The sequence below is a fragment of the Triplophysa rosa genome, unplaced genomic scaffold (assembly GCF_024868665.1).
Source record: "Triplophysa rosa unplaced genomic scaffold, Trosa_1v2 scaffold112_ERROPOS590841, whole genome shotgun sequence".
NCBI classification, from domain to species: domain Eukaryota; kingdom Metazoa; phylum Chordata; class Actinopteri; order Cypriniformes; family Nemacheilidae; genus Triplophysa; species Triplophysa rosa.
The window spans coordinates 71,323-95,626 of NW_026634058.1; the positions used below are offsets into that span (position 1 = coordinate 71,323).

Consider the following 24,304-nt stretch of genomic DNA (forward strand, 5'->3'; position numbering starts at 1 on the left):
CATTTTTTCCTCAGAAGTTCTTCCTTTGGTAGTGAAAATAAGACTGACTTAGTTTCACTACATAGAACACAGCTTCTCTTAGACATGATGCACACGTCACGAACGAGCTAGTACAGTGTTTGGGGAGGAGAGAGTTAAGTTTTCGCAGTCGGTCCTAGGCGGGGATTATTTCTAGTGACGTAGATACATTGTGGTTAAAGATTCGGACAGGTCATGACTTGTTCGCGTGATTCAGAGTCGATTACCTTTTTTATAAGCTAATAACTTTGTTATTCGTTCACCTTCGGATTTACAACTTGGCAGATTGCTTACAATCAAACACGGCAAAATTAAACACTTCATGAAATGTATTTTTTATGATCTCGAGGAATGTACTCTTTAAGTACAGATACTTTAAAAAATAGGAAAAAGTATAAATTAAAAGTAAAGTACCACCTCTGTAGTATATTATCTATTCTTTCACGTCGTTGATTATTGTGGACCAATAGTAGCCAGCAATAACCCTGTTTTTAGTGCCTCTGACACCGCTGTGATTGACAGTTCCTGGGTTATTGTGGCACTCTATAAGATCAGATGTTTTCTCTTCCTCTGACAGGACAACTAGCCGTTAGTGCTGTAGTACACTCGAGTCCGGACTCGAGACGTTTTTTTATCGTCTCGGACTTGTCTTGGACTCGTTGGTATTTGAACTCGGACTTGTCTCGGACTTGGTCATTGGTCTCGCAAATGTTCTAGTCGGTCTCGTTCCAGCGATATATATGTTTTATTTTCTCCTTCAAAACAAAACATTGATAGAGCAATATTCTTGTGATCCGAAAACTAATGATCCGAAAACTGTTGCCGACTCTAGAACGAGAGCTGCGCGTGCTCATAAATTCTCTTTTCACACAGCAGTTCAGTTCAGTGTGTGCTGTTGTTGTAATTAAATAACTCTGGTATATTGGTTCAAGTCCACGGGACTGTGTCATGCACGCCAGAAAGTGAATAACTGAATTAATTTGTGGATGATATTAAGTGTTTACGGGAGACGCTAAACGGGAACGATTCAGCTGAACTGGTTCGAACGGTTCACTAAAAAGAAAGAACCNAGATTTTCTATGGGGTTAAGGTCAGGCGAGTTTGCTGGCCAATTAAGAACAGGGATACCATGGTCCTTAAACCAGGTACTGGTAGCTTTGGCACTGTGTGCAGGTGCCAAGTCCTGTTGGAAAATGAAATCTGCATCTCTATAAAGTTGTTCAGCAGCAGGAAGCACGAAGTGCTCTAAAACGTCCTAGTATATGGCTGCGTTGACATTGGACCTCAGAAAACACAGTGGACCAACACCAGCAGATGACATGGCACCCCAAACCATCACTGACTGTGGAAACTTTACACTGGACCTCAAGCAACGTGGATTCTGTGCCTCTCCTCTCTTCCTCCAGACTCTGGGACCCTGATTTCCAAAGGAAATGCAAAATTTACTTTCATCACAGAACATAACTTTGGACCACTCAGCAGTCCAGTCCTTTTTGTCTTTAGCCCAGGCAAGACGCTTCTGATGCTTCCTGCTGCTGACCAACTTTATGGAGATGCAGATTTCATTTTCCAACAGGACATGGCACCTGCCCACACTGCCAAAGGTAGCAAAAGCTGGTTCAATGACCATGGTGTTACTGTGCTTGATTGGCCAGCAAACTCGCCTGACCTGAACCCATAGAGAATCTATGGGGTATTGTCAAGAGTAAAATGAGATTACACCTGAGCAGTGCCACCCCCTCCATGCCACGCCGCATTGATGCAGTAATTAAAGCAAAAGGAGCCCCTACCAAGTATTGAGTGCATATACAGTAAATTAACATAGTTTCCAGAAGGCCAACAATTCACTAAAAATGTTTTTTTATTGGTCTTATCAAGTATTCTAATTTGTTGAGGGAGTCAATTGGTGGGTTTTTGTTAAATGTGAGCCAAAATCATCACAATTAAAAGAACCAAAGACTTAGTCTGTGTGCATTGAATTTATTTAATACACGAGTTTCACAATTTGAGTTCAATTACTGAAATAACTGAACTTTTCCACGACATTCTAATTTATTGAGATGCACCTGTATGTGTTATACACGTCTTTTAAATATGGTGGACATTCATATTAAATTAGCATTATTTCCCTATGTTTTTACATTATAAAAAACTATAGGGCTTATATAGTATGTAGGACATATATGACATGTATGATTGCAATACATTAATGTCATGCAATTTGTATATGTGGTTTTTATCACATGTATGTCCCTTACAATATTCTGTTGGAACATATAAAAGTCACATGTGTTTTTAATAAAACTTTTTCATATGGGAAGATCTCACCTAAGAGCAACACAAAAATAAACTAACTTCTAAATCAAGAAGGTACCTAACAACCTGAGGTGGCAAAAGTTCTTAAAGAGTACATTCCTCAATATTTTTAAGGGCTTATTTTGGTTTATGGAGTGTCCGACAACAAGTTTATGTACATACATGATGTAAAAATACTATTATTTCGTAATAATAAGCAGTTTTTATTACCTTACTTCTTGACTGACTCTCAAATGATTCGTTCCGTGATTCATCTGTGTAATCTCTGCCTTTCCGCCAGCGTAGTCTGATCTGATTGGTCAGATAGTGTAGTCTGCTGTGATTGGTCAGATGGTCTAGTCTGCTGTGATTGGTCAAACGCGTTCAGCATGTGTCGCAAATGGACCGCCTATCATTACTACTGTATTACGGTTTGCAGGTGGTTGGATATTAACAGTGTATAGAGAGAGATGGCGTCGATTTTACCTTACCAGTTCGAGCCCGAGTCTGACGAATCATTCTTTAATCCTTATACAGATGACAGTTAGTTATCACGGCATACAGTGTACGGTGTTCGTATCTTCAGATGTTATTATAACTATAGTAAACCACGCAGTTCTTGAAATAAAGACTTTGCGAGTTAATATGGTTGAACACTTACATTAGCGCAACGAGTTTATAGCTAACGTTAGGTAAACAAACAGTAACAACCCCAAAAATAACGGTAACGTTAGCTAAACACAGACATGAGATAACGTCACACAAATTTAATTTTAAGTAAAGACAAAAATAAAGAGTCACACTTACAGGTTGTGATTCGGTGGAGCTTATAGGTCCAAATGTTGCAATTGATATTGCAACATCTTTTAAGGAAAGACGTTTAATGTATCCTGCAGTAAAGGCGCCAAGATTGATGAAGCAATCTTCGGTAAAATGACGCGCGCAAAGTAAAACGTTCGGTTTATACTCCTTTGGTGTCGTTTGAAAAAAAAAATAGTAACCATTTTTCCTCAGAAGTTCTTCCTTTGGTAGTGAAAATAAGACTGACTTAGTTTCATTACATAGAACACAGCTTCTCTTAGACATGATGCACACGTCACGAACGAGCTAGTACAGTGTTTGGGGAGGAGAGAGTTAAGTTTTCGCAGTCTGTTTGAAAAATAAATAGTAACCATTTTTTCCTCAGAAGTTCTTCCTTTGGTAGTGAAAATAAGACTGACTTAGTTTCACTACATAGAACACAGCTTCTCTTAGACATGATGCACACGTCACGAACGAGCTAGTACAGTGTTTGGGGAGGAGAGAGTTACGTTTTCGCAGTCAGTCCTAGGCGGGGATTATTTCTAGTGACGTAGATACATTGTGGTTAAAGATTCGGACAGGTCATGACTTGTTCGTGTGATTCAGAGTCGATTAACTTTTTTATAAGCTAATAACTTTGTTATTCGTTCACCTTCGGATTTACAACTTGGCAGATTGCTTACATTCAAACACGGCAAAATTTAACACTTCATGAAATGTATTTTTTATGATCTCGAGGAATGTACTCTTTAATTCATACATGACAGCTTGACATTAAAACGAGGTTTAGAATAAGTTTAACAAGACCCTAATTATTTAGGTATTTACTGTATAAAGATTTGTTCTTTATTATGCATTTATTTAGTTTACTTTTATTAAGTAAATACATCATATAGATGGAAATGTTATAAATAGGCCCTAATAATAACAACAACGTTAATTATTTATTTTAAATCATTTATCTATTTACTTTTACCCGTCTAATAATGTCTTGGTAATAAGTATATGTTTCACAAAATAGCTAAAGGTATGGAATGGGCTATCATATTAGGCTAATTGAAAACATAAATAGGATATCAGCAGGAGATGTCATCTCCCGCATGAGATAGTACTGGTGCAGTTTACCATCACTGACAGACCCGCGGATCATTCACTATTACAACTTTGTGAATAGACCGATGTTGTCTTTCAGACAAACTCAACATTAAAATGCGCCGCTTTCTCACCATATCCTGTTGCTCACACTCGTAAGTTACATTCGCTGAAGACAGAGAGCCGCGACTCCAGATACGCGGACAGTATGAAACCGCGGCGCTTGCTTGCGCATCCAGTGTAAAAGCACAAAAACGCCAACGAACAAGTGACATTTTTATGTTATATGAATAAACTGTTTTTAAGCGTAATGCACCGCAACAGTATAGTGACCTCCAAATGACAGTTACGCCAGTGCATGCGCGAGTCTCATTTTGCGTTTGATCACTGACCACCGACATTAGAAACACTGAAGAGCGATCACGCGCAGTCTCGCATCACAATGAAATATGATTAATGATAACGGTCGCATTAAAAACTCACGCAGGCCAGGGAATCATTATTTATACAGCCATGAAAAGATTAATGCAGAACTTAAAAACATACAACCACTGAATGAAGAGAAACAGAGATGCGCTTGCAAAACTGGACATTGATCAGGCACAATATATTTGTCTCTCCATTTTCCTATTAGCCTACTTTCGGGGATCGACAAGTAACGTCTCAAAGATCGACCAGTCGATCGCGATCGACGGGTTGGCGACCACTGATCTAGAACATCTGCAGTGCTCTCTTAAATGTAATACACATTTTTGAACAAAGCTCATGTTTTCTCACGTGTGTGTTGTGAAAAGCTCTTACTTGTAAACAAACAGTAAACAGTGAACCACACGCCCATCAACAACTTTTCTTCCTTCTGTTCTTCAAATGTATATTTCTGCAGGCCCACGTCTCTGTGTCTGACAGGTAACGCCCATGTTGCGGTATCTGACGAACAGGTCGCGCGGGTGCGCGCATATGGTGGGCATTTATCATTGCTGGCAAACAATATGACACATTTGCAGTTTTGATTGTATAGATATAGATTAATATGCACTTCATCCAACGCTCTTTGTGTTCTGCGTGTTCTTAAGTTTCGCGCTACGAGGAGTGAGTAATCCTGCTTCAGATGATTCAGATCGTGCTGCGAACTGAACAAATCATTTGAACTGATTCATTAGCCTATTCAAATGGTTTTGCCCATTGTTCAATTAATGCTTTCAAAAGAATCGACTCAAAAGATCGATCACTCGGGAATGCCCGTAAAAAGAGACGACAACCTTGAAATAAACAACGCGTTTTAAAAAGCATATTTTAAAATGAAGGAACGAAGGAACGTCACGCCATGTAAGTTATGTAACGAAGTAAAAGTACAGATTTTCTATTAGAAATTTACTCAAGTAAGAGTACAAGTACACACTTTTAATTTTACTTAAAAAGTACATATTTTCCAAAATGTTACTCAAGTAAATGTAACGAAGTAAATGTAGTGCTTTACTACCCACCTCTGCCATTTTGATACATAGCTCAGCATATCATGGGAAATATTAACCAAACAGGTGCACATGGATGCAGTAATATTGAACTTTATCAATGAACCATGAAAGTGCACACAATGTTGGGAGGTCTCTAGGGCCAGAATTGGGAAACACTTGATTGGACTATGTTTTGGATGCACTAATCCTAATGTCACGTACCATACAGAACAGATATTTTTTGATCCTTTACCTTCCTGCAGAGCTGAGCTTCAACCCTGCTCAATGAAAACTTTCAGACCGTGGCTGAACCTCCTGCAGTGCGATCGAGCTCTTGTGCTTTACGGTCAAACTGATTTTGCCAAGTAACAAATGTTCCTACGAGGAGCTTGGAACAACATTTCTATAGAAAACCCCCATCCGTACCCCAAACGCTAACTCTAACTTATCTCTAAAATCAGAGGAAAATGATGAATAACAATAATGTGAAAGCACCTAACCCTGGTTGATGGCCAAAACTTCACATCGATGTAAACACCTCGAAGCTGATTGGTTCATTGGAATGTTGTACCACAACTTGGCAAAATCAAAATGTCTTTTACCAACACAATCTCACGGGAATTTTTAACTATTTTACAAGGTGGCTTTGTATAAATTCGTACGACCTTCTTTTTTTGTACGTTTCAGTATGATTTGATTTAGCACCAGTGATGTTAGGTTTAGGGGAGGGGCTTCAGTATTGCTTTTTTCTAATAATCATACGTTTTTGTACGATTCATATTGTACGAATTCATACGAATTAGCCACCTCGTAAAATAGTTACGAGTTCAGGTTGGCTTTACACAATTACTTTACACAATTGCATTTCATGAATTTAAATGATTGACCGAATGGTTGTGTCCCTTTTTCTTATCTTTATGCAGTAAATCTCAGTCCTTGACCAATGCTTTCAATGCGTTTGGCGAGACCTTCCGTTCCAGCAATGAAGACGAAGCCAAGGCCGAGACCATCCGGAATTTGCGAAAATCTTTTGCCAGCCTGTTCTCTGACTAATGAAAACCCCTGCAGCCCGACGGGTGTCCAGGGATGCGATCAACCTTTATGCATCCTGGTGTGAGGTTAATTCCATGTAGCTGTATAAACTGTTAACCCCTCCTCCCAACTCTGCTGTTCTTTTCCAAGTGTTAACAAGTGGAGACTGGATGTACAGTGATCGTTGGTGTGTTGCTTTGCCCTGAAACAGTGGGATCTATGTGAGGAGGGGATTGTTTTTAAGTGATCAGTTACAGGAGGCTGGTGTATGCTGAAGTTGTCTATAACCCTTCAATGTTGTAGTCGTATCGTGGTAGTTTGTTTTCATTACCCAGAGACTTGTGAGTAGTTTCCCTTGTTTACCCCCGTAGTGTGTATAGTTGGTGTGTTGTAATCATTAGGCAATGAGACATTAGTTCAACAATACCTTCGGATCTTTATAAAAGTACTTTCCTATTCAAAATTCCTACAATAAGCAATGCTTGGACTTGTCAGTTATAATGCAGTGGTGGGATGACTGGTATTTTTAGCAGCAAAGCTTCGTCCAGCACTTATCAACATGTCAAGTTATTCATGAGTGCCATGTTTGGAGTATCTCTACATATCGTATTGTACCGTGTGTTTTACATCTCAGGAGTTTCATTTGAATATAAGTTTATTTCCGGCATCACACTGTTCATGTTGTGTTTTCTTTGTGCAGTGATATTGCTTTGCATGATCCGGTGAAAACTGTTTTCTCTGTACAAGTGTCAATAAACATGTGGCGCTACATTCCACTGATATGCCAATGTGCTCCGTCCTGTTTTCATTTGTGGTCTGCCCATTTTCTGTACATCCCACTGAAACATTGAATGGCAACACATACTGTTATGCATGCATTTGTAACTTTTTGCCCATTTATGTTGGTTGATTCTCAACAAGGTCAGTAAGTATAAAGGCCACTGTCCTGGCTGTGGGTTTTTAAGGAAAAGGAATGTTGTGAGCTGGGATACAGTTATGTCTTATAGGCCTATACAACCCTGGCCATAATTGATGTCTAACTTCACAAAACACATCTTCACTTTTTATTCAAATATATTGTGAAACACGTATTAAAAACTTTGTATGCATGTTGTATAATTGCTTGGAGTGTAAAGTGAATCTCAGCTTTGGGAAAATGTAGAAAGAATTGAAATGACACACAACACGAGTTACGTCAAGAGCAAAAAACAACTGGTACAACTGTAGTCTTGCAGTTTGTGCCAAATAATTTTGTCAATTAAATAAGTTTATTGCTTTGTCACGTTTGTACCACACCTCATATTTTGATGGCTTAATCTGAGGGAACAAGATAACAAATATTGTACAAACATAACCCACACATATGCCAAGAGACATATTTTGTGTACTTTGTGAAAAATCTAAGTTAAACTCTCAGTGAGGTTGTTACTCTGATCTAAAACTTGATTTATAAAAAGTAACGCCAACATGAGTCCAGCAAGTGGCACTTGATGACTAGTAATGCAGTACACAAAGAAAACACCAAAAGTACACTGACTGATTAAATAACTGGGTATGTTAACGGTGTTCTTAACTGGGCTTGTTTATTGTTTTATACTGTTGTATGAGGTCTGCTTATGACGTTTGCATGGTTTTTACATTCGAAAACATCAAAATCAATAAGTAATAGGCTATTTTCTAGTTTTGAGGCCGTCTTGACAAACGATCTGTTTTAATGGGCGTGCCGCAATGAAGACTTGGAAGTAAACGCCCACTGCTATGATTGGATAGCAGTTTGCGTTGTAAACTTAGTTAGAGCCTTCTGTGAATTTGGTTAGACACGTAATGTTAGGTTACACATTATCAGGGCATATCAAGCGATCTCTAACAAAGCAATAGTGACGCAGAGTACAAATATGTTTTACTCACATAAATCGGATCGGATCCAATAAATAGGATCCAATATAGACTGCACAGCACTGCTTTTTAATTTTAGTCTCTCCGCAAATCCAGCGCCTTGTTCACAAAGGAATCCATGGTGAAATGTCGCGAACAAATGCTCAATGTTTCACCCACGTGAGCAGGAACGTACTTAAAAATAAACTTCAACCACGCATTCCTAATATCAGAATCTGGAGGAAGCGACTGTGTTCTTCCACAACCAGGTGCTGCACAATGTTGCATGTTTGTTGCTTGGTCGCTCAGTGGTTAGAGCATGGCACTAGCAAACGGGTCCGTGTATCATCTGATCATTTGATTATTCCATTCAATATAACAAACGGAAAAAGAAAAAAACAGTCGATATTTCGTTTTTCCGTATGCACAAAAATAAAAAAAGATGTTTTTCTTCTTATTTCATCTTGAAACGGGAAATCCATTAAATAAATAAACCAAAACGAAATAACGACCCTAATTACTGTTTTTCTCATTTTTGGGTGATGTTGCACGGATTTCTGCGAGCGCGGCAGCGCGCCTAGAGCTCTTCACGAATCTCGCGATCGATCCGTTATCATATACAATGGCTTCACTCGAGCTGTACATGTTTCATATTCATCAAATGTTTTTAAATAATATGACATATCACTAGATATCGGAAAAGAGGCCGCATGCTCTCTGGGGAACACTGCAACATTATTATGGTCCCTCCGTGAGGTACAGGCTCTGGCATGTTACCTAAAAACAGTAGCCTAAACTGATGTAATGTAATAGTGCAAATGACTACATAAAAACCTCACAGTTTCAACACAAACTGAACATTTTTTATGAATTACGCTATAGCGACAGTAGTTTTAGCTGGGGGAACCTAATGAACTCGGTTGAGTGAGGTTACGGGGGGAGGGGCTGTTCGCATCACATAACTTATAAATTACAAAAGTAATTCATGGATTTACACCTTTGCTGCTACAAGCCAGCTGTGGCTACTTAATTGTTTACTTAAATGTCACATATTAAAAGCAATAATGCTAACCAACTTCGACTGTAAGCTCTGGAAAGTATTGTATGTGAACGGCATTGTTCAATATATATTTTTGAAATATTTTCCACAGTAATGTCCTCCTCTCTCAGTGTGACTCTTTTAGTGGTAGTGAAAAGTACAAACAAAGCATTTGCAAATGCATTCATTTCCATTTCGAGCTTCGCAAGTTCGCATGCACTTGATCCCGGTAAGCGGCTGTACATTGCGCATGCGCAAAGCGTGCGCGCGCAGAAGACCCTGGGAAATCACCCCAAAATGAAAAAACTATAATTAGGGTCGTTATTTCGTTTTGGTTTATTTATTTATTGGATTTCCCTTTTAAGGCTGAAATAAGAAGAAACACATCGTTTTTTTAATTTTTGTGCATACAGAAAAACGAAATATCGACTGTTTTTTTTCTTTTCCCGTTTGTTATATTGAATGGAATAATCAAATGATCAGATGATACACGGACCCAAACGCCAAGGTCATGGGTTCGATCCCAGAGGATTGCACATAGTCAGAAACAAATGTATAGTACAATCCCAATGTAAGTCGCTTTGGATAAAAGCGTCTGCCAAATGCGTACATGTAAATGATGACTGGAAGTCAAACACCGTCTACTCTTCACATCTCTATCACATTTTATTTAAACATATGACCATGTTGTATGTCAAAACAATGACATACTCAGTGGATCTTCACAAGCATGTGATGCTTCATTCCATGACATTAAACTAGAAACAAAGATACAGCTCTAAATCTATTAAAAGATCTCTTCTGAGGATATTTGTAACACATTATAGTTAAATATTAGAATAAACAAATAAAGCCATTAGAAATGGTTTCTTTCAACATGAAAAATAATGTATACCATAGCATTTATGCTAGTAAACTCAACTCAAAATTAAATTGAAAAACTGCAGTAGACTATTTACAACAATAAGGTTAAAAAATTAAAGTAGATAAGAAGAATTTTACTAAAGTTCACTACAGTAAATACTATAGTATATAACAGTATTTTTTTATGTTGATTAACAAGCAAGTGATGAACCTGAAAAAGATGAACATGTTAAAAGTTGGCACACATGCTAAATAACTGTATGTATAAATTCAAACTGTATTTAAATATTTTCACTCGCGTATTTACCATCAGTCACACTTTTTATGGTAAAAAAGTTTGTGTGGTTTCACAGTTGACAACAGGTGGAGTGTCATCCACAGTCCACAATGTATAGTGTAAGCTAGTTATGTAAAGTCTTGCCATTCATTGCATTGACTCTTCCGCAAGATATTAGTCCATATGCTCCAAAGGTGATCCAGATGGGAGGAGAGAGGGAGCGGCTGTGTCTCAAAACACACTCAGCTGTCTACTTAAACAACATTTTGCTGACACAGCATTTATAGACAATTTACTTTCGTCGAAATGAAGAACATTTCAATCGGCGACCGAGCAGGCTCCGACGGCCTGGAAAGGTACATGATAGGTCCCCTTTAACATACATCGAACTCCCGCAACAACTGTTCGAGCAGGGAGAGCGTGGGTGCGTCGAGGCGCCGGCTGCCTGGGTGAGCCTCAGCGTCCACGCAATTTATTAAGGCAGCGGGGCATTGTGGGGGACTTTTCCGTGGTGTTGGGGTGAATTTGGGGCGCACACAGTGCCGGCCCCACCTAATAAGCGATATAGGCAGTTGCATGGGGCCTCCGTGGCCACTAGGGGGCCCCCTGCCATGCGTAAAAATTTAATTTACTTGCTCGTTGTGTCAGTGTCAATCATCATGTGCGTTAGCTTTAAACTGTGCTAAGCTTAAAAATGAAAAGGCGGCACCATCAGTCTGGCGCAGAGAAGAGGAAGAAGAGGAAAGAAGATGAGAAAAGAAAAGATCATGAAAAGGGTAAGTGTTCAATTAAAAAATTGAATCAATTTTAACAAGATACTGTATTTAAAACATTATAATATGCTGTGTGTACTTGTAAATGTGGTTCTGTACAAGGACTATTCGCTCAGTAAACATACTAAATGGTGTTTTATTTTTAAATAACTTATGCCTAATGTGTTCTGTGAGGGTTAGTCTGGAAGGGGGACAGAATAGTTTGTACAATAAAATTCAATGCGTCTATGGAGAGTCCTCAGAAACCATGTGTGTGCGTCGTGTGTCTGTCTCCGTGCGTGTGTGTGTGTTTTGCACCTTAGGGAGACTTTTGAAATATTTTCCAAAGAGTGTACTTACAGCTGGTGAAAATGCAGGTCAGTTAAATAACTTTCTTATAGATCTCACTTAACTGAAATACAACTAAAATAGCCTTTTTATATTAATAATACTACATGTACAAAGGTTTATTAGTCAAATAAATTNTAATGCAGAACTTAAAAACATACAACCACTGAATGAAGAGAAATAGAGATGCGCTTGCAAAACTGGACATTGATCAGGCACAATATATTTGTCTCTCCATTTTCCTATTAGCCTACTTTCGGGGATCGACAAGTAACGTCTCAAAGATCGACCAGTCGATCGCGATCGACGGGTTGGCGACCACTGATCTAGAACATCTGCAGTGCTCTCTTAAATGTAATACACATTTTTGAACAAAGCTCATGTTTTCTCACGTGTGTGTTGTGAAAAGCTCTTACTTGTAAACAAACAGTAAACAGTGAACCACACGCCCATCAACAACTTTTCTTCCTTCTGTTCTTCAAATGTATATTTCTGCAGGCCCACGTCTCTGTGTCTGACAGGTAACGCCCATGTTGCGGTATCTGACGAACAGGTCGCGCGGGTGCGCGCATATGGTGGGCATTTATCATTGCTGGCAAACAATATGACACATTTGCAGTTTTGATTGTATAGATATAGATTAATATTCACTTCATCCAATTCTCTTTGTGTTCTGCGTGTTCTTAAGTTTCGCGCTACGAGGAGTGAGTAATCCTGCTTCAGATGATTCAGATCGTGCTGCGAACTGAACAAATCATTTTAACTGATTCTTTAGCCTATTCAAATGGTTTTGCCCATTGTTCAATTAATGCTTTCAAAAGAATCGACTCAAAAGATCGATCACTCGGGAATGCCCGTAAAAAGAGACGACAACCTTGAAATAAACAACGCGTTTTAAATAGCATATTTTAAAATGAAGGAACGAAGGAACGTCACGCTATGTAAGTTATGTAACGAAGTAAAAGTACAGATTTTCTATTAGAAATTTACTCAAGTAAGAGTACAAGTACACACTTTTAATTTTACTTAAAAAGTACATATTTTCCAAAATGTTACTCAAGTAAATGTAACGAAGTAAATGTAGTGCTTTACTACCCACCTCTGCCATTTTGATACATAGCTCAGCATATCATGGGAAATATTAACCAAACAGGTGCACATGGATGCAGTAATATTGAACTTTATCAATGAACCATGAAAGTGCACACAATGTTGGGAGGTCTCTAGGGCCAGAATTGGGAAACACTTGATTGGACTATGTTTTGGATGCACTAATCCTAATGTCACGTACCATACAGAACAGATATTTTTTTATCCTTTACCTTCCTGCAGAGCTGAGCTTCAACCCTGCTCAATGAAAACTTTCAGACCGTGGCTGAACCTCCTGCAGTGCGATCGAGCTCTTGTGCTTTACGGTCAAACTGATTTTGCCAAGTAACAAATGTTCCTACGAGGAGCTTGGAACAACATTTCTATAGAAAACCCCCATCCGTACCCCAAACGCTAACTCTAACTTATCTCTAAAATCAGAGGAAAATGATGAATAACAATAATGTGAAAGCACCTAACCCTGGTTGATGGCCAAAACTTCACATCGATGTAAACACCTCGAAGCTGATTGGTTCATTGGAATGTTGTACCACAACTTGGCAAAATCAAAATGTCTTTTACCAACACAATCTCACGGGAATTTTTAACTATTTTACAAGGTGGCTTTGTATAAATTCGTACGACCTTCTTTTTTTGTACGTTTCAGTATGATTTGATTTAGCACCAGTGATGTTAGGTTTAGGGGAGGGGCTTCAGTATTGCTTTTTTCTAATAATCATACGTTTTTGTACGATTCATATTGTACGAATTCATACGAATTAGCCACCTCGTAAAATAGTTACGAGTTCAGGTTGGCTTTACACAATTACTTTACACAATTGCATTTCATGAATTTAAATGATTGACCGAATGGTTGTGTCCCTTTTTCTTATCTTTATGCAGTAAATCTCAGTCCTTGACCAATGCTTTCAATGCGTTTGGCGAGACCTTCCGTTCCAGCAATGAAGACGAAGCCAAGGCCGAGACCATCCGGAATTTGCGAAAATCTTTTGCCAGCCTGTTCTCTGACTAATGAAAACCCCTGCAGCCCGACGGGTGTCCAGGGATGCGATCAACCTTTATGCATCCTGGTGTGAGGTTAATTCCATGTAGCTGTATAAACTGTTAACCCCTCCTCCCAACTCTGCTGTTCTTTTCCAAGTGTTAACAAGTGGAGACTGGATGTACAGTGATCGTTGGTGTGTTGCTTTGCCCTGAAACAGTGGGATCTATGTGAGGAGGGGATTGTTTTTAAGTGATCAGTTACAGGAGGCTGGTGTATGCTGAAGTTGTCTATAACCCTTCAATGTTGTAGTCGTATCGTGGTAGTTTGTTTTCATTACCCAGAGACTTGTGAGTAGTTTCCCTTGTTTACCCCCGTAGTGTGTATAGTTGGTGTGTTGTAATCATTAGGCAATGAGACATTAGTTCAACAATACCTTCGGATCTTTATAAAAGTACTTTCCTATTCAAAATTCCTACAATAAGCAATGCTTGGACTTGTCAGTTATAATGCAGTGGTGGGATGACTGGTATTTTTAGCAGCAAAGCTTCGTCCAGCACTTATCAACATGTCAAGTTATTCATGAGTGCCATGTTTGGAGTATCTCTACATATCGTATTGTACCGTGTGTTTTACATCTCAGGAGTTTCATTTGAATATAAGTTTATTTCCGGCATCACACTGTTCATGTTGTGTTTTCTTTGTGCAGTGATATTGCTTTGCATGATCCGGTGAAAACTGTTTTCTCTGTACAAGTGTCAATAAACATGTGGCGCTACATTCCACTGATATGCCATTGTGCTCCGTCCTGTTTTCATTTGTGGTCTGCCCATTTTCTGTACATCCCACTGAAACATTGAATGGCAACACATACTGTTATGCATGCATTTGTAACTTTTTGCCCATTTATGTTGGTTGATTCTCAACAAGGTCAGTAAGTATAAAGGCCACTGTCCTGGCTGTGGGTTTTTAAGGAAAAGGAATGTTGTGAGCTGGGATACAGTTATGTCTTATAGGCCTATACAACCCTGGCCATAATTGATGTCTAACTTCACAAAACACATCTTCACTTTTTATTCAAATATATTGTGAAACACGTATTAAAAACTTTGTATGCATGTTGTATAATTGCTTGGAGTGTAAAGTGAATCTCAGCTTTGGGAAAATGTAGAAAGAATTGAAATGACACACAACACGAGTTACGTCAAGAGCAAAAAACAACTGGTATAACTGTAGTCTTGCAGTTTGTGCCAAATAATTTTGTCAATTAAATAAGTTTATTGCTTTGTCACGTTTGTACCACACCTCATATTTTGATGGCTTAATCTGAGGGAACAAGATAACAAATATTGTACAAACATAACCCACACATATGCCAAGAGACATATTTTGTGTACTTTGTGAAAAATCTAAGTTAAACTCTCAGTGAGGTTGTTACTCTGATCTAAAACTTGATTTATAAAAAGTAACGCCAACATGAGTCCAGCAAGTGGCACTTGATGACTAGTAATGCAGTACACAAAGAAAACACCAAAAGTACACTGACTGATTAAATAACTGGGTATGTTAACGGTGTTCTTAACTGGGCTTGTTTATTGTTTTATACTGTTGTATGAGGTCTGCTTATGACGTTTGCATGGTTTTTACATTCGAAAACATCAAAATCAATAAGTAATAGGCTATTTTCTAGTTTTGAGGCCGTCTTGACAAACGATCTGTTTTAATGGGCGTGCCGCAATGAAGACTTGGAAGTAAACGCCCACTGCTATGATTGGATAGCAGTTTGCGTTGTAAACTTAGTTAGAGCCTTCTGTGAATTTGGTTAGACACGTAATGTTAGGTTACACATTATCAGGGCATATCAAGCGATCTCTAACAAAGCAATAGTGACGCAGAGTACAAATATGTTTTACTCACATAAATCGGATCGGATCCAATAAATAGGATCCAATATAGACTGCACAGCACTGCTTTTTAATTTTAGTCTCTCCGCAAATCCAGCGCCTTGTTCACAAAGGAATCCATGGTGAAATGTCGCGAACAAATGCTCAATGTTTCACCCACGTGAGCAGGAACGTACTTAAAAATAAACTTCAACCACGCATTCCTAATATCAGAATCTGGAGGAAGCGACTGTGTTCTTCCACAACCAGGTGCTGCACAATGTTGCATGTTTGTTGCTTGGTCGCTCAGTGGTTAGAGCATGGCACTAGCAAACGGGTCCGTGTATCATCTGATCATTTGATTATTCCATTCAATATAACAAACGGAAAAAGAAAAAAACAGTCGATATTTCGTTTTTCCGTATGCACAAAAATAAAAAAAGATGTTTTTCTTCTTATTTCATCTTGAAACGGGAAATCCATTAAATAAATAAACCAAAACGAAATAACGACCCTAATTACTGTTTTTCTCATTTTTGGGTGATGTTGCACGGATTTCTGCGAGCGCGGCAGCGCGCCTAGAGCTCTTCACGAATCTCGCGATCGATCCGTTATCATATACAATGGCTTCACTCGAGCTGTACATGTTTCATATTCATCAAATGTTTTTAAATAATATGACATATCACTAGATATCGGAAAAGAGGCCGCATGCTCTCTGGGGAACACTGCAACATTATTATGGTCCCTCCGTGAGGTACAGGCTCTGGCATGTTACCTAAAAACAGTAGCCTAAACTGATGTAATGTAATAGTGCAAATGACTACATAAAAACCTCACAGTTTCAACACAAACTGAACATTTTTTATGAATTACGCTATAGCGACAGTAGTTTTAGCTGGGGGAACCTAATGAACTCGGTTGAGTGAGGTTACGGGGGGAGGGGCTGTTCGCATCACATAACTTATAAATTACAAAAGTAATTCATGGATTTACACCTTTGCTGCTACAAGCCAGCTGTGGCTACTTAATTGTTTACTTAAATGTCACATATTAAAAGCAATAATGCTAACCAACTTCGACTGTAAGCTCTGGAAAGTATTGTATGTGAACGGCATTGTTCAATATATATTTTTGAAATATTTTCCACAGTAATGTCCTCCTCTCTCAGTGTGACTCTTTTAGTGGGAGTGAAAAGTACAAACAAAGCATATGCAAATGCATTCATTTCCATTTCGAGCTTCGCAAGTTCGCATGCACTTGATCCCGGTAAGCGGCTGTACATTGCGCATGCGCAAAGCGTGCGCGCGTAGAAGACCCTGGGAAATCACCCCAAAATGAAAAAACTATAATTAGGGTCGTTATTTCGTTTTGGTTTATTTATTTATTGGATTTCCCTTTTAAGGCTGAAATAAGAAGAAACACATCGTTTTTTTAATTTTTGTGCATACAGAAAAACGAAATATCGACTGTTTTTTTTCTTTTCCCGTTTGTTATATTGAATGGAATAATCAAATGATCAGATGATACACGGACCCAAACGCCAAGGTCATGGGTTCGATCCCAGAGGATTGCACATAGTCAGAAACAAATGTATAGTACAATCCCAATGTAAGTCGCTTTGGATAAAAGCGTCTGCCAAATGCGTACATGTAAATGATGACTGGAAGTCAAACACCGTCTACTCTTCACATCTCTATCACATTTTATTTAAACATATGACCATGTTGTATGTCAAAACAATGACATACTCAGTGGATCTTCACAAGCATGTGATGCTTCATTCCATGACATTAAACTAGAAACAAAGATACAGCTCTAAATCTATTAAAAGATCTCTTCTGAGGATATTTGTAACACATTATAGTTAAATATTAGAATAAACAAATAAAGCCATTAGAAATGGTTTCTTTCAACATGAAAAATAATGTATACCATAGCATTTATGCTAGTAAACTCAACTCAAAATTAAATTGAAAAACTGCAGTAGACTATTTACAACAATAAGGTTAAAAAATTAAAGTAGATAAGAAGAATTTTACTAAAGTTCACTACAGTAAATACTATAGTATATAACAGTATTTTTTTATGTTGATTAACAAGCAAGTGATGAACCTGAAAAAGATGAACATGTTAAAAGTTGGCACACATGCTAAATAACTGTATGTATAAATTCAAACTGTATTTAAATATTTTCACTCGCGTATTTACCATCAGTCACACTTTTTATGGTAAAAAAGTTTGTGTGGTTTCACAGTTGACAACAGGTGGAGTGTCATCCACAGTCCACAATGTATAGTGTAAGCTAGTTATGTAAAGTCTTGCCATTCATTGCATTGACTCTTCCGCAAGATATTAGTCCATATGCTCCAAAGGTGATCCAGATGGGAGGAGAGAGGGAGCGGCTGTGTCTCAAAACACACTCAGCTGTCTACTTAAACAACATTTTGCTGACACAGCATTTATAGACAATTTACTTTCGTCGAAATGAAGAACATTTCAATCGGCGACCGAGCAGGCTCCGACGGCCTGGAAAGGTACATGATAGGTCCCCTTTAACATACATCGAACTCCCGCAACAACTGTTCGAGCAGGGAGAGCGTGGGTGCGTCGAGGCGCCGGCTGCCTGGGTGAGCCTCAGCGTCCACGCAATTTATTAAGGCAGCGGGGCATTGTGGGGGACTTTTCCGTGGTGTTGGGGTGAATTTGGGGCGCACAACATGCTTCCTGATAGGATCCAATGATGATGTGTAAACCAAGAGCACGGCGAGGAGTATATTCCAAAAGAGCTTTAATAATAAATCCAGTCAGGCAGGCAGGCAGGCAGGCAGGCAGGCAGGCAGAAAGAAAGAAAGAAAGAAAGAAAGAAAGAAAGAAAGAAAGAAAGAAAGAAAGAAAGAAAGAAAGAAAGAAAGAAAGAAAGAAAGAAAGAAAGAAAATCCAACAAGCGTAGCAACACCCAAACATAACAACTTAAAAGGACAATGAACACAGGAACAAACGGGTCTTAAATACATGGGGAAACGTAATCAAGGGAAACAGAAACAGGTGAGGAGCTAATTAACAAATAATGAACACAGGCTAAGGAATACAGAAGACAAAAACCAAAACACAAAAACCAAAATGAAGGAAAGCTGTGACAGTTCTGTAGCATCTGCTCTATTTTTAAAAAATCTTTTGATTTCAAGGTCATAACATGCAAACGTTTAAACATTAATCTCTTAATTTGGCAGTAAGGAGTGATTCTAGATAAAAGTCTAAACGTCTAAACACGGCACATTTAAGGGACGACACTTTTGGTCAACGTTTTTAGACAGCTTTCAGAACGGTCACCAGACAGTGTGAACACATGAACAAATATGGAAGTTTGCTTAATGGCTATGTGAGTTTAATAGGGGCGTTTACCCTACCTAAAATCCGAAAAACTGAAATGGTCTCCTAATTTTTTCCATGGCTGTAGCCTATATACAGCAAAAAAAAATGAATGTAGTATAAACCTTCCAAATAAATAATCTGTACGCTGCAAATTTAAATGTACTGTAGTTAGATTACCCATCAAACCACTAAATCCTACTCTGCAGTTCATTCTTTTTTTTAATGATAACCACAAAAAGGTTTTTTTTTTCTGTGGTCTCAGTGGCACTTACTCTTTAGCAACACCATTTATCCATTTTCAATGTGTGTCATTTTTGTGGGAAATTGGGTGTATATGTCGGTACAACGTTATGAAACCACAACATAGATGCTTTTTTCTTGAAATCCTTCCAAATAATCTGTGGTGATTCCCAGTGAGGGGAATGCAAATCATTTGACTGAAATGCAAATCAATTTATAAACTTTAAATAACATTTTTCCCCTGATTTTTTTATATTCTGTCTCTATCAGTTAAAATAAACCTACCATAAAAATGATAGAGCCTTCATTTCTTTGTAAGCAGGCAAACTTACAAAATCAGCAGGGGATCAAATAATTATTTCCCTCACTGTAGGTGACATCGGATTATAATTTTGGAGACTTTCTGACCACTAGACTCAACTAACTGCAATTGTGATTCCTGCAGATTTTATGGTGGCTCAAACCATAATGCTGACGCTGGTACAAGATAGACACGCTAATTCATAACAATTCCAGTTAATTGGAATTTCTTAATTATTATGGTGGGAATGGGTATTGCATTTTTTTCTGTTTTTTGTAGCTATTTTGTAAAGCTCAACAACCTTTTGCCGCACATCACAGCTACGTTCTTTGGTCTTATCCATTGTGATAAATGATTAAGGGAGTTTGGCCTATGAATTACCTCATATGTATATCCCCGTGAAAAAGGAAGTCTTAGTTTATTTATACAATATCCTGGTCCTAATCACCCAGGTGTACTAGAAAAATACAAAATATCAATGGGATTAAACTTTAAATATATTCTATACAAAATATTTTGTGCATATGAATTCATTGGGGTGCCAATAATCGTGGCACACATATATTTAACAAAGTATTTGTTTTTGTGTGTTATGTATTTCCAATTGTTTGTTTTCAATAAGAGCAGAGTTTTTTCTTAAGATATTGCACAAAAGAACTAAAGGTTAAACACTAAAGACATTTTTTCACAGCCTTCTTTGCTCATATTCACCAAAGGTGCCAGTATTAGTGGAGGGCACTGTACATTCTTTAGTGGGTCAATCGTCCAAACAATGTCTAACAACACCCTTAGCTGTTATAAATCTTTGTAAACCAAGGCTTCTTGGGGCTTAATTCTTTTTTTCACTTGGATATCTGTTTTGGCAACACATAAAATGGGTCTAATGTTAACTTGTTGCCTTTATTGTAGTCATGATCAGACATGGTTGTATAGCCACACAGCCCCTATGAAACAAGTTGATTCTAAATAAAAATAAGACTATTAAAATGTTGTTTTCTTTTAGCCCAACACGTCACCTTCTAATAGTCTGAGTGTGAGTTACAATTTACGAAAAAGCTGAGAAATTTTCCTCTGCCATCAACAGATACCTGAGCTAAAGGCTGAAATGATTCTCAAAGTTAACAGTATGATGAAGAATGTGTACCTTAAATGCATGTTAAAAGCAGTAAAATCATCCATAGAATTCATAAATGTAGATGATAATATAAGGGATTTACATCAGCAGCTTATTAAACATTGTGATGGTTTTTTAACGTTGTCATTTTTCACATCATGCTTTTAGACATGTTGCTTAATATGCATTTTTATTGAATTCAACTGAAAAATATCCTGTTTTTACAAAGCATGCTTACTTTTTAATATTACAATCAAATAGAAACACGTTTATTTTGCATACAAAGGTGTTTAATTTGCAGATGGAAACAGTCAGTGGGGGAAGAATGGGATCTTTCCTCTCTCAGAGTTAAAACAGCAGTGTTAAATTGATTAAAAAATGGACTCAGAAGCTGAATTAGTATTAAAGATCAACAAATATCTTCTTTAAGAATGAGAAAATGCTGGTCTTTTAGGCTTTGCACATTGCATCTTCATCAACTTTTGAACTTGGCCAGTACCAGCTACAGATGCCGTCACTGTCCCTCAGACAGGCATACTCCAGAGAGTCAGGAGAGTTGGTTTCCCACAAACATTCGTTCTTAGATTGGGGACAACAAGGACTTTCAAAACATGTAGAGATCTGTGGAGATGACAGTTTGACTTGAGTTTGAGCTGACATACAGTTTGACATTGACATGAGTTTTGTGTTGTTTAAGGAATAGTTCGCCAAGACCATATATATTCAGTTATGTTTTCTTCACCCTAGTGTTACTCCAAGAGATGCAAAGCACAATTTAGAGACTGTTTTCAGTAACATTATGCCTTTTGTGTTTCCCATAACAAAACCAGTAGCACATGAGATGACAGAAATGTTATTTTTGGGTGAACTTTCTGTTTTAAAAAAGCAAAATGCACTCTCTTTAACGGAGGCTTGCATGGCAGAGGTTGGCTAATTCTTGAAACTATGCCATTTTGGTAGAAAATTGTGAATACCAAGTAAAATTTTGCAAGGTTTTGTATGCTGTATATCATTACCGTGCAGTCACAGCCCATCTTATATGTTTGTTTGAAGTTTTCTTGTTCCGTTAAGGAAAGAAGATCCCATCGCTTTACAAGGTCACACATTCCTACCTCGATCCCATATTTGAACTGGTATCCTTTAAAAAAAAGAAAAAAGAAAATGGAAATGGGAATTTCCCTGAGGTCTACGATAAAGAATTATTTATATTCATATGCTTTGCTTCCACAAGTACCACTAATAAAAAATAATGAAACTAAAAAACAATAAGGCAATAAGAATTGACAGGTTTTTTATGGTAAATTTAGATTCAATGAGAAGCAGAGGTGTACCTGAAAGCACGTATCGCCCCTGATCCAGTGTGATGCCACACGATGATTGTGGATTTGTGTAGACGTATTGAATTCGCTTTGCATTGTTGGAACCTTTCAATACCTGAAAAAGGAATTTTCATTATATTTTGTATTTGTAGTATTTTATTGTGAATATTCTACAAAATTGAAATTTGTGATACTCTTTCTTTTTTCTTTTTCAAGATCTTTATTTTATCTTTTTCTGTAGATGAAAGACTAACATTATCTTGCATTAAATTGAATTGATTCTGACTCATTATGAGAAATGTGGATGCTTGAAAGTGCAAGTAGATTAGCTCACCTTGATCAGTTTGATTTTATACCGAAATAATTGGTTTTTATCCTTAACAGAACCCCCCTTTGCGGTTATGTCAGCTAAAATCACTGATGGAAAATAAAGTGGCTTAAATGTTAGAAATGTTGTTTTGTATAAACATCCTGAACATGACTATTCAGCACTGTGGAGTTTTCACACACTCACTAATATATTGTTAATATAAAATATTTAATTATTATTGTCCCCTAACAACATTCAACATTGGACATTGTTGTTTGTTTCTGAATCATAAACACTTCCAGCAGATAATGTAAATAGTACTTTTACACTTGTTTGATTTGAAATGAAAAAATTGTATTAAAAATTGCTCGTGGTTTTATAGATAAATGACAAATCAACTGAAATACAGCGTTTCCCTCAGCTAAATGTGTTCTGCAGTTTACAAAATTTATACAAAAATTATATTGGAAAAGATATTAGATTTGACGTACCCATTTCAGAAGTGCAGAATTGATGTTGAGGGTGTTGTGGGAAACAGCGGCAGCTCTCTGCTGTCTGTATATTCAGCCCTACAGACAAGAAGATCAGCACAACACCCAACAGTGTGACGCCCATCATGTGCAGAAGTCAAATGATACTTTCTAAGGATTAGTTCTGATTTACAGGCTGCGATAGACTGTCTCCTTCTCTCTCGATGGAAGTGGATGCATTTTATAGTTCACATGTCTGAGGGAGGGATCTGCCCCTCCTACCAAACAAACCCCTCCCACATTCTTGTGTGTTGATGACTTAGTCCTGCATATTAAAAGATAAAATATTAGAATCAGGGGCGCCACTAGGCATTCTGGGCCACCTGTCTAATTTCTAGTTTGGGCCCCTTGCGATCGCCCCTCTGTCTGTCCACGATCGGCCATCTGCAGAGTTGAAAATATATTTGTCCTTAAAATATCATTGTACAATGTTCAATTAAAAGTATTGTCAAAACACATGCGACAGAACATAAAGTGTTTTCTTTTACAACATTAAAATGTTTGGTTTCTAAACAAAATGGCCAAATATTTCAGTACATTGAAAATTAAGAAATGGTCCTATATGGTCAGCATCAATTTTGTTTTACACATTTCTAGTCACTTTTCTAGTGACAATTTTACTACTCACAGTTTCATAGAAGCACACGTTAGTCTACATATAAAAGCAATGCACCTAAAAACACAGGATTAGTAGACTAAAAAAACACATAGTTGTATTACTCTTACTTAATTTTACTTCTTAAAATACAATTGTTTATTTTTGGTATATTATAAGTAATATTAAATCACATTGATTTTAACACACTTTATAATTCAAAGGGACATCACAAGCATACAGTAAATCCCTCTAATAAATGTCACAACCAGCTGCTGGGTCATTATTTATCAGTAAGGAACATTTTTGTTTTTTGGCCTTCACTCTGATAAGCATTTTATACAAGTGCTGTCCGTCACTTCTTGTGCAAGACTTTGAGTTCATCTAATGCCACATACAGAATAATGTTTTACAAATATTAATATGTGATTCTGGCAACATGACTGCTCTGATTTTGTTTAGAATAAAAGGAAATGTGATGCAAAACACAATGCTTTATTATAAAGTGTAAGAAGTTAGTACAATAGGAAATATAACAAGCAAATAATTTAGTCAAAAGTAACGTTAGTAAGCAGCGCTACTAATAATTGTTACATTACATTTGCTGTTTGCATGTTGTCAGTAGTTTTTTTATTTACAAATATTAATTATCAGACTTCTATTAAAAGGGCATTCCCCTAAAGCCACATAGCCTATAC

General features: G+C 37.6%; 1 protein-coding gene across 1 annotated transcript; it reads right to left on the bottom strand.

Moving 5' to 3' along the window:
• Window positions 1-17,285: 17,285 nt before the first annotated feature.
• On the bottom strand, window positions 17,286-23,669 carry LOC130549392 (metalloproteinase inhibitor 3-like). Its single transcript, XM_057326600.1, has 5 exons — window positions 22,973-23,669; window positions 22,506-22,588; window positions 22,184-22,286; window positions 21,869-21,990; window positions 17,286-21,473 (listed from the first exon to the last, which is right to left on the bottom strand). The coding sequence occupies exons 1-5, from the start codon at window positions 23,097-23,099 to the stop codon at window positions 21,303-21,305; spliced, it is 606 nt and encodes a 201-aa protein (XP_057182583.1). The 5' UTR covers window positions 23,100-23,669; the 3' UTR covers window positions 17,286-21,302.
• Between the last annotated feature and the right edge of the window lie 635 nt (window positions 23,670-24,304).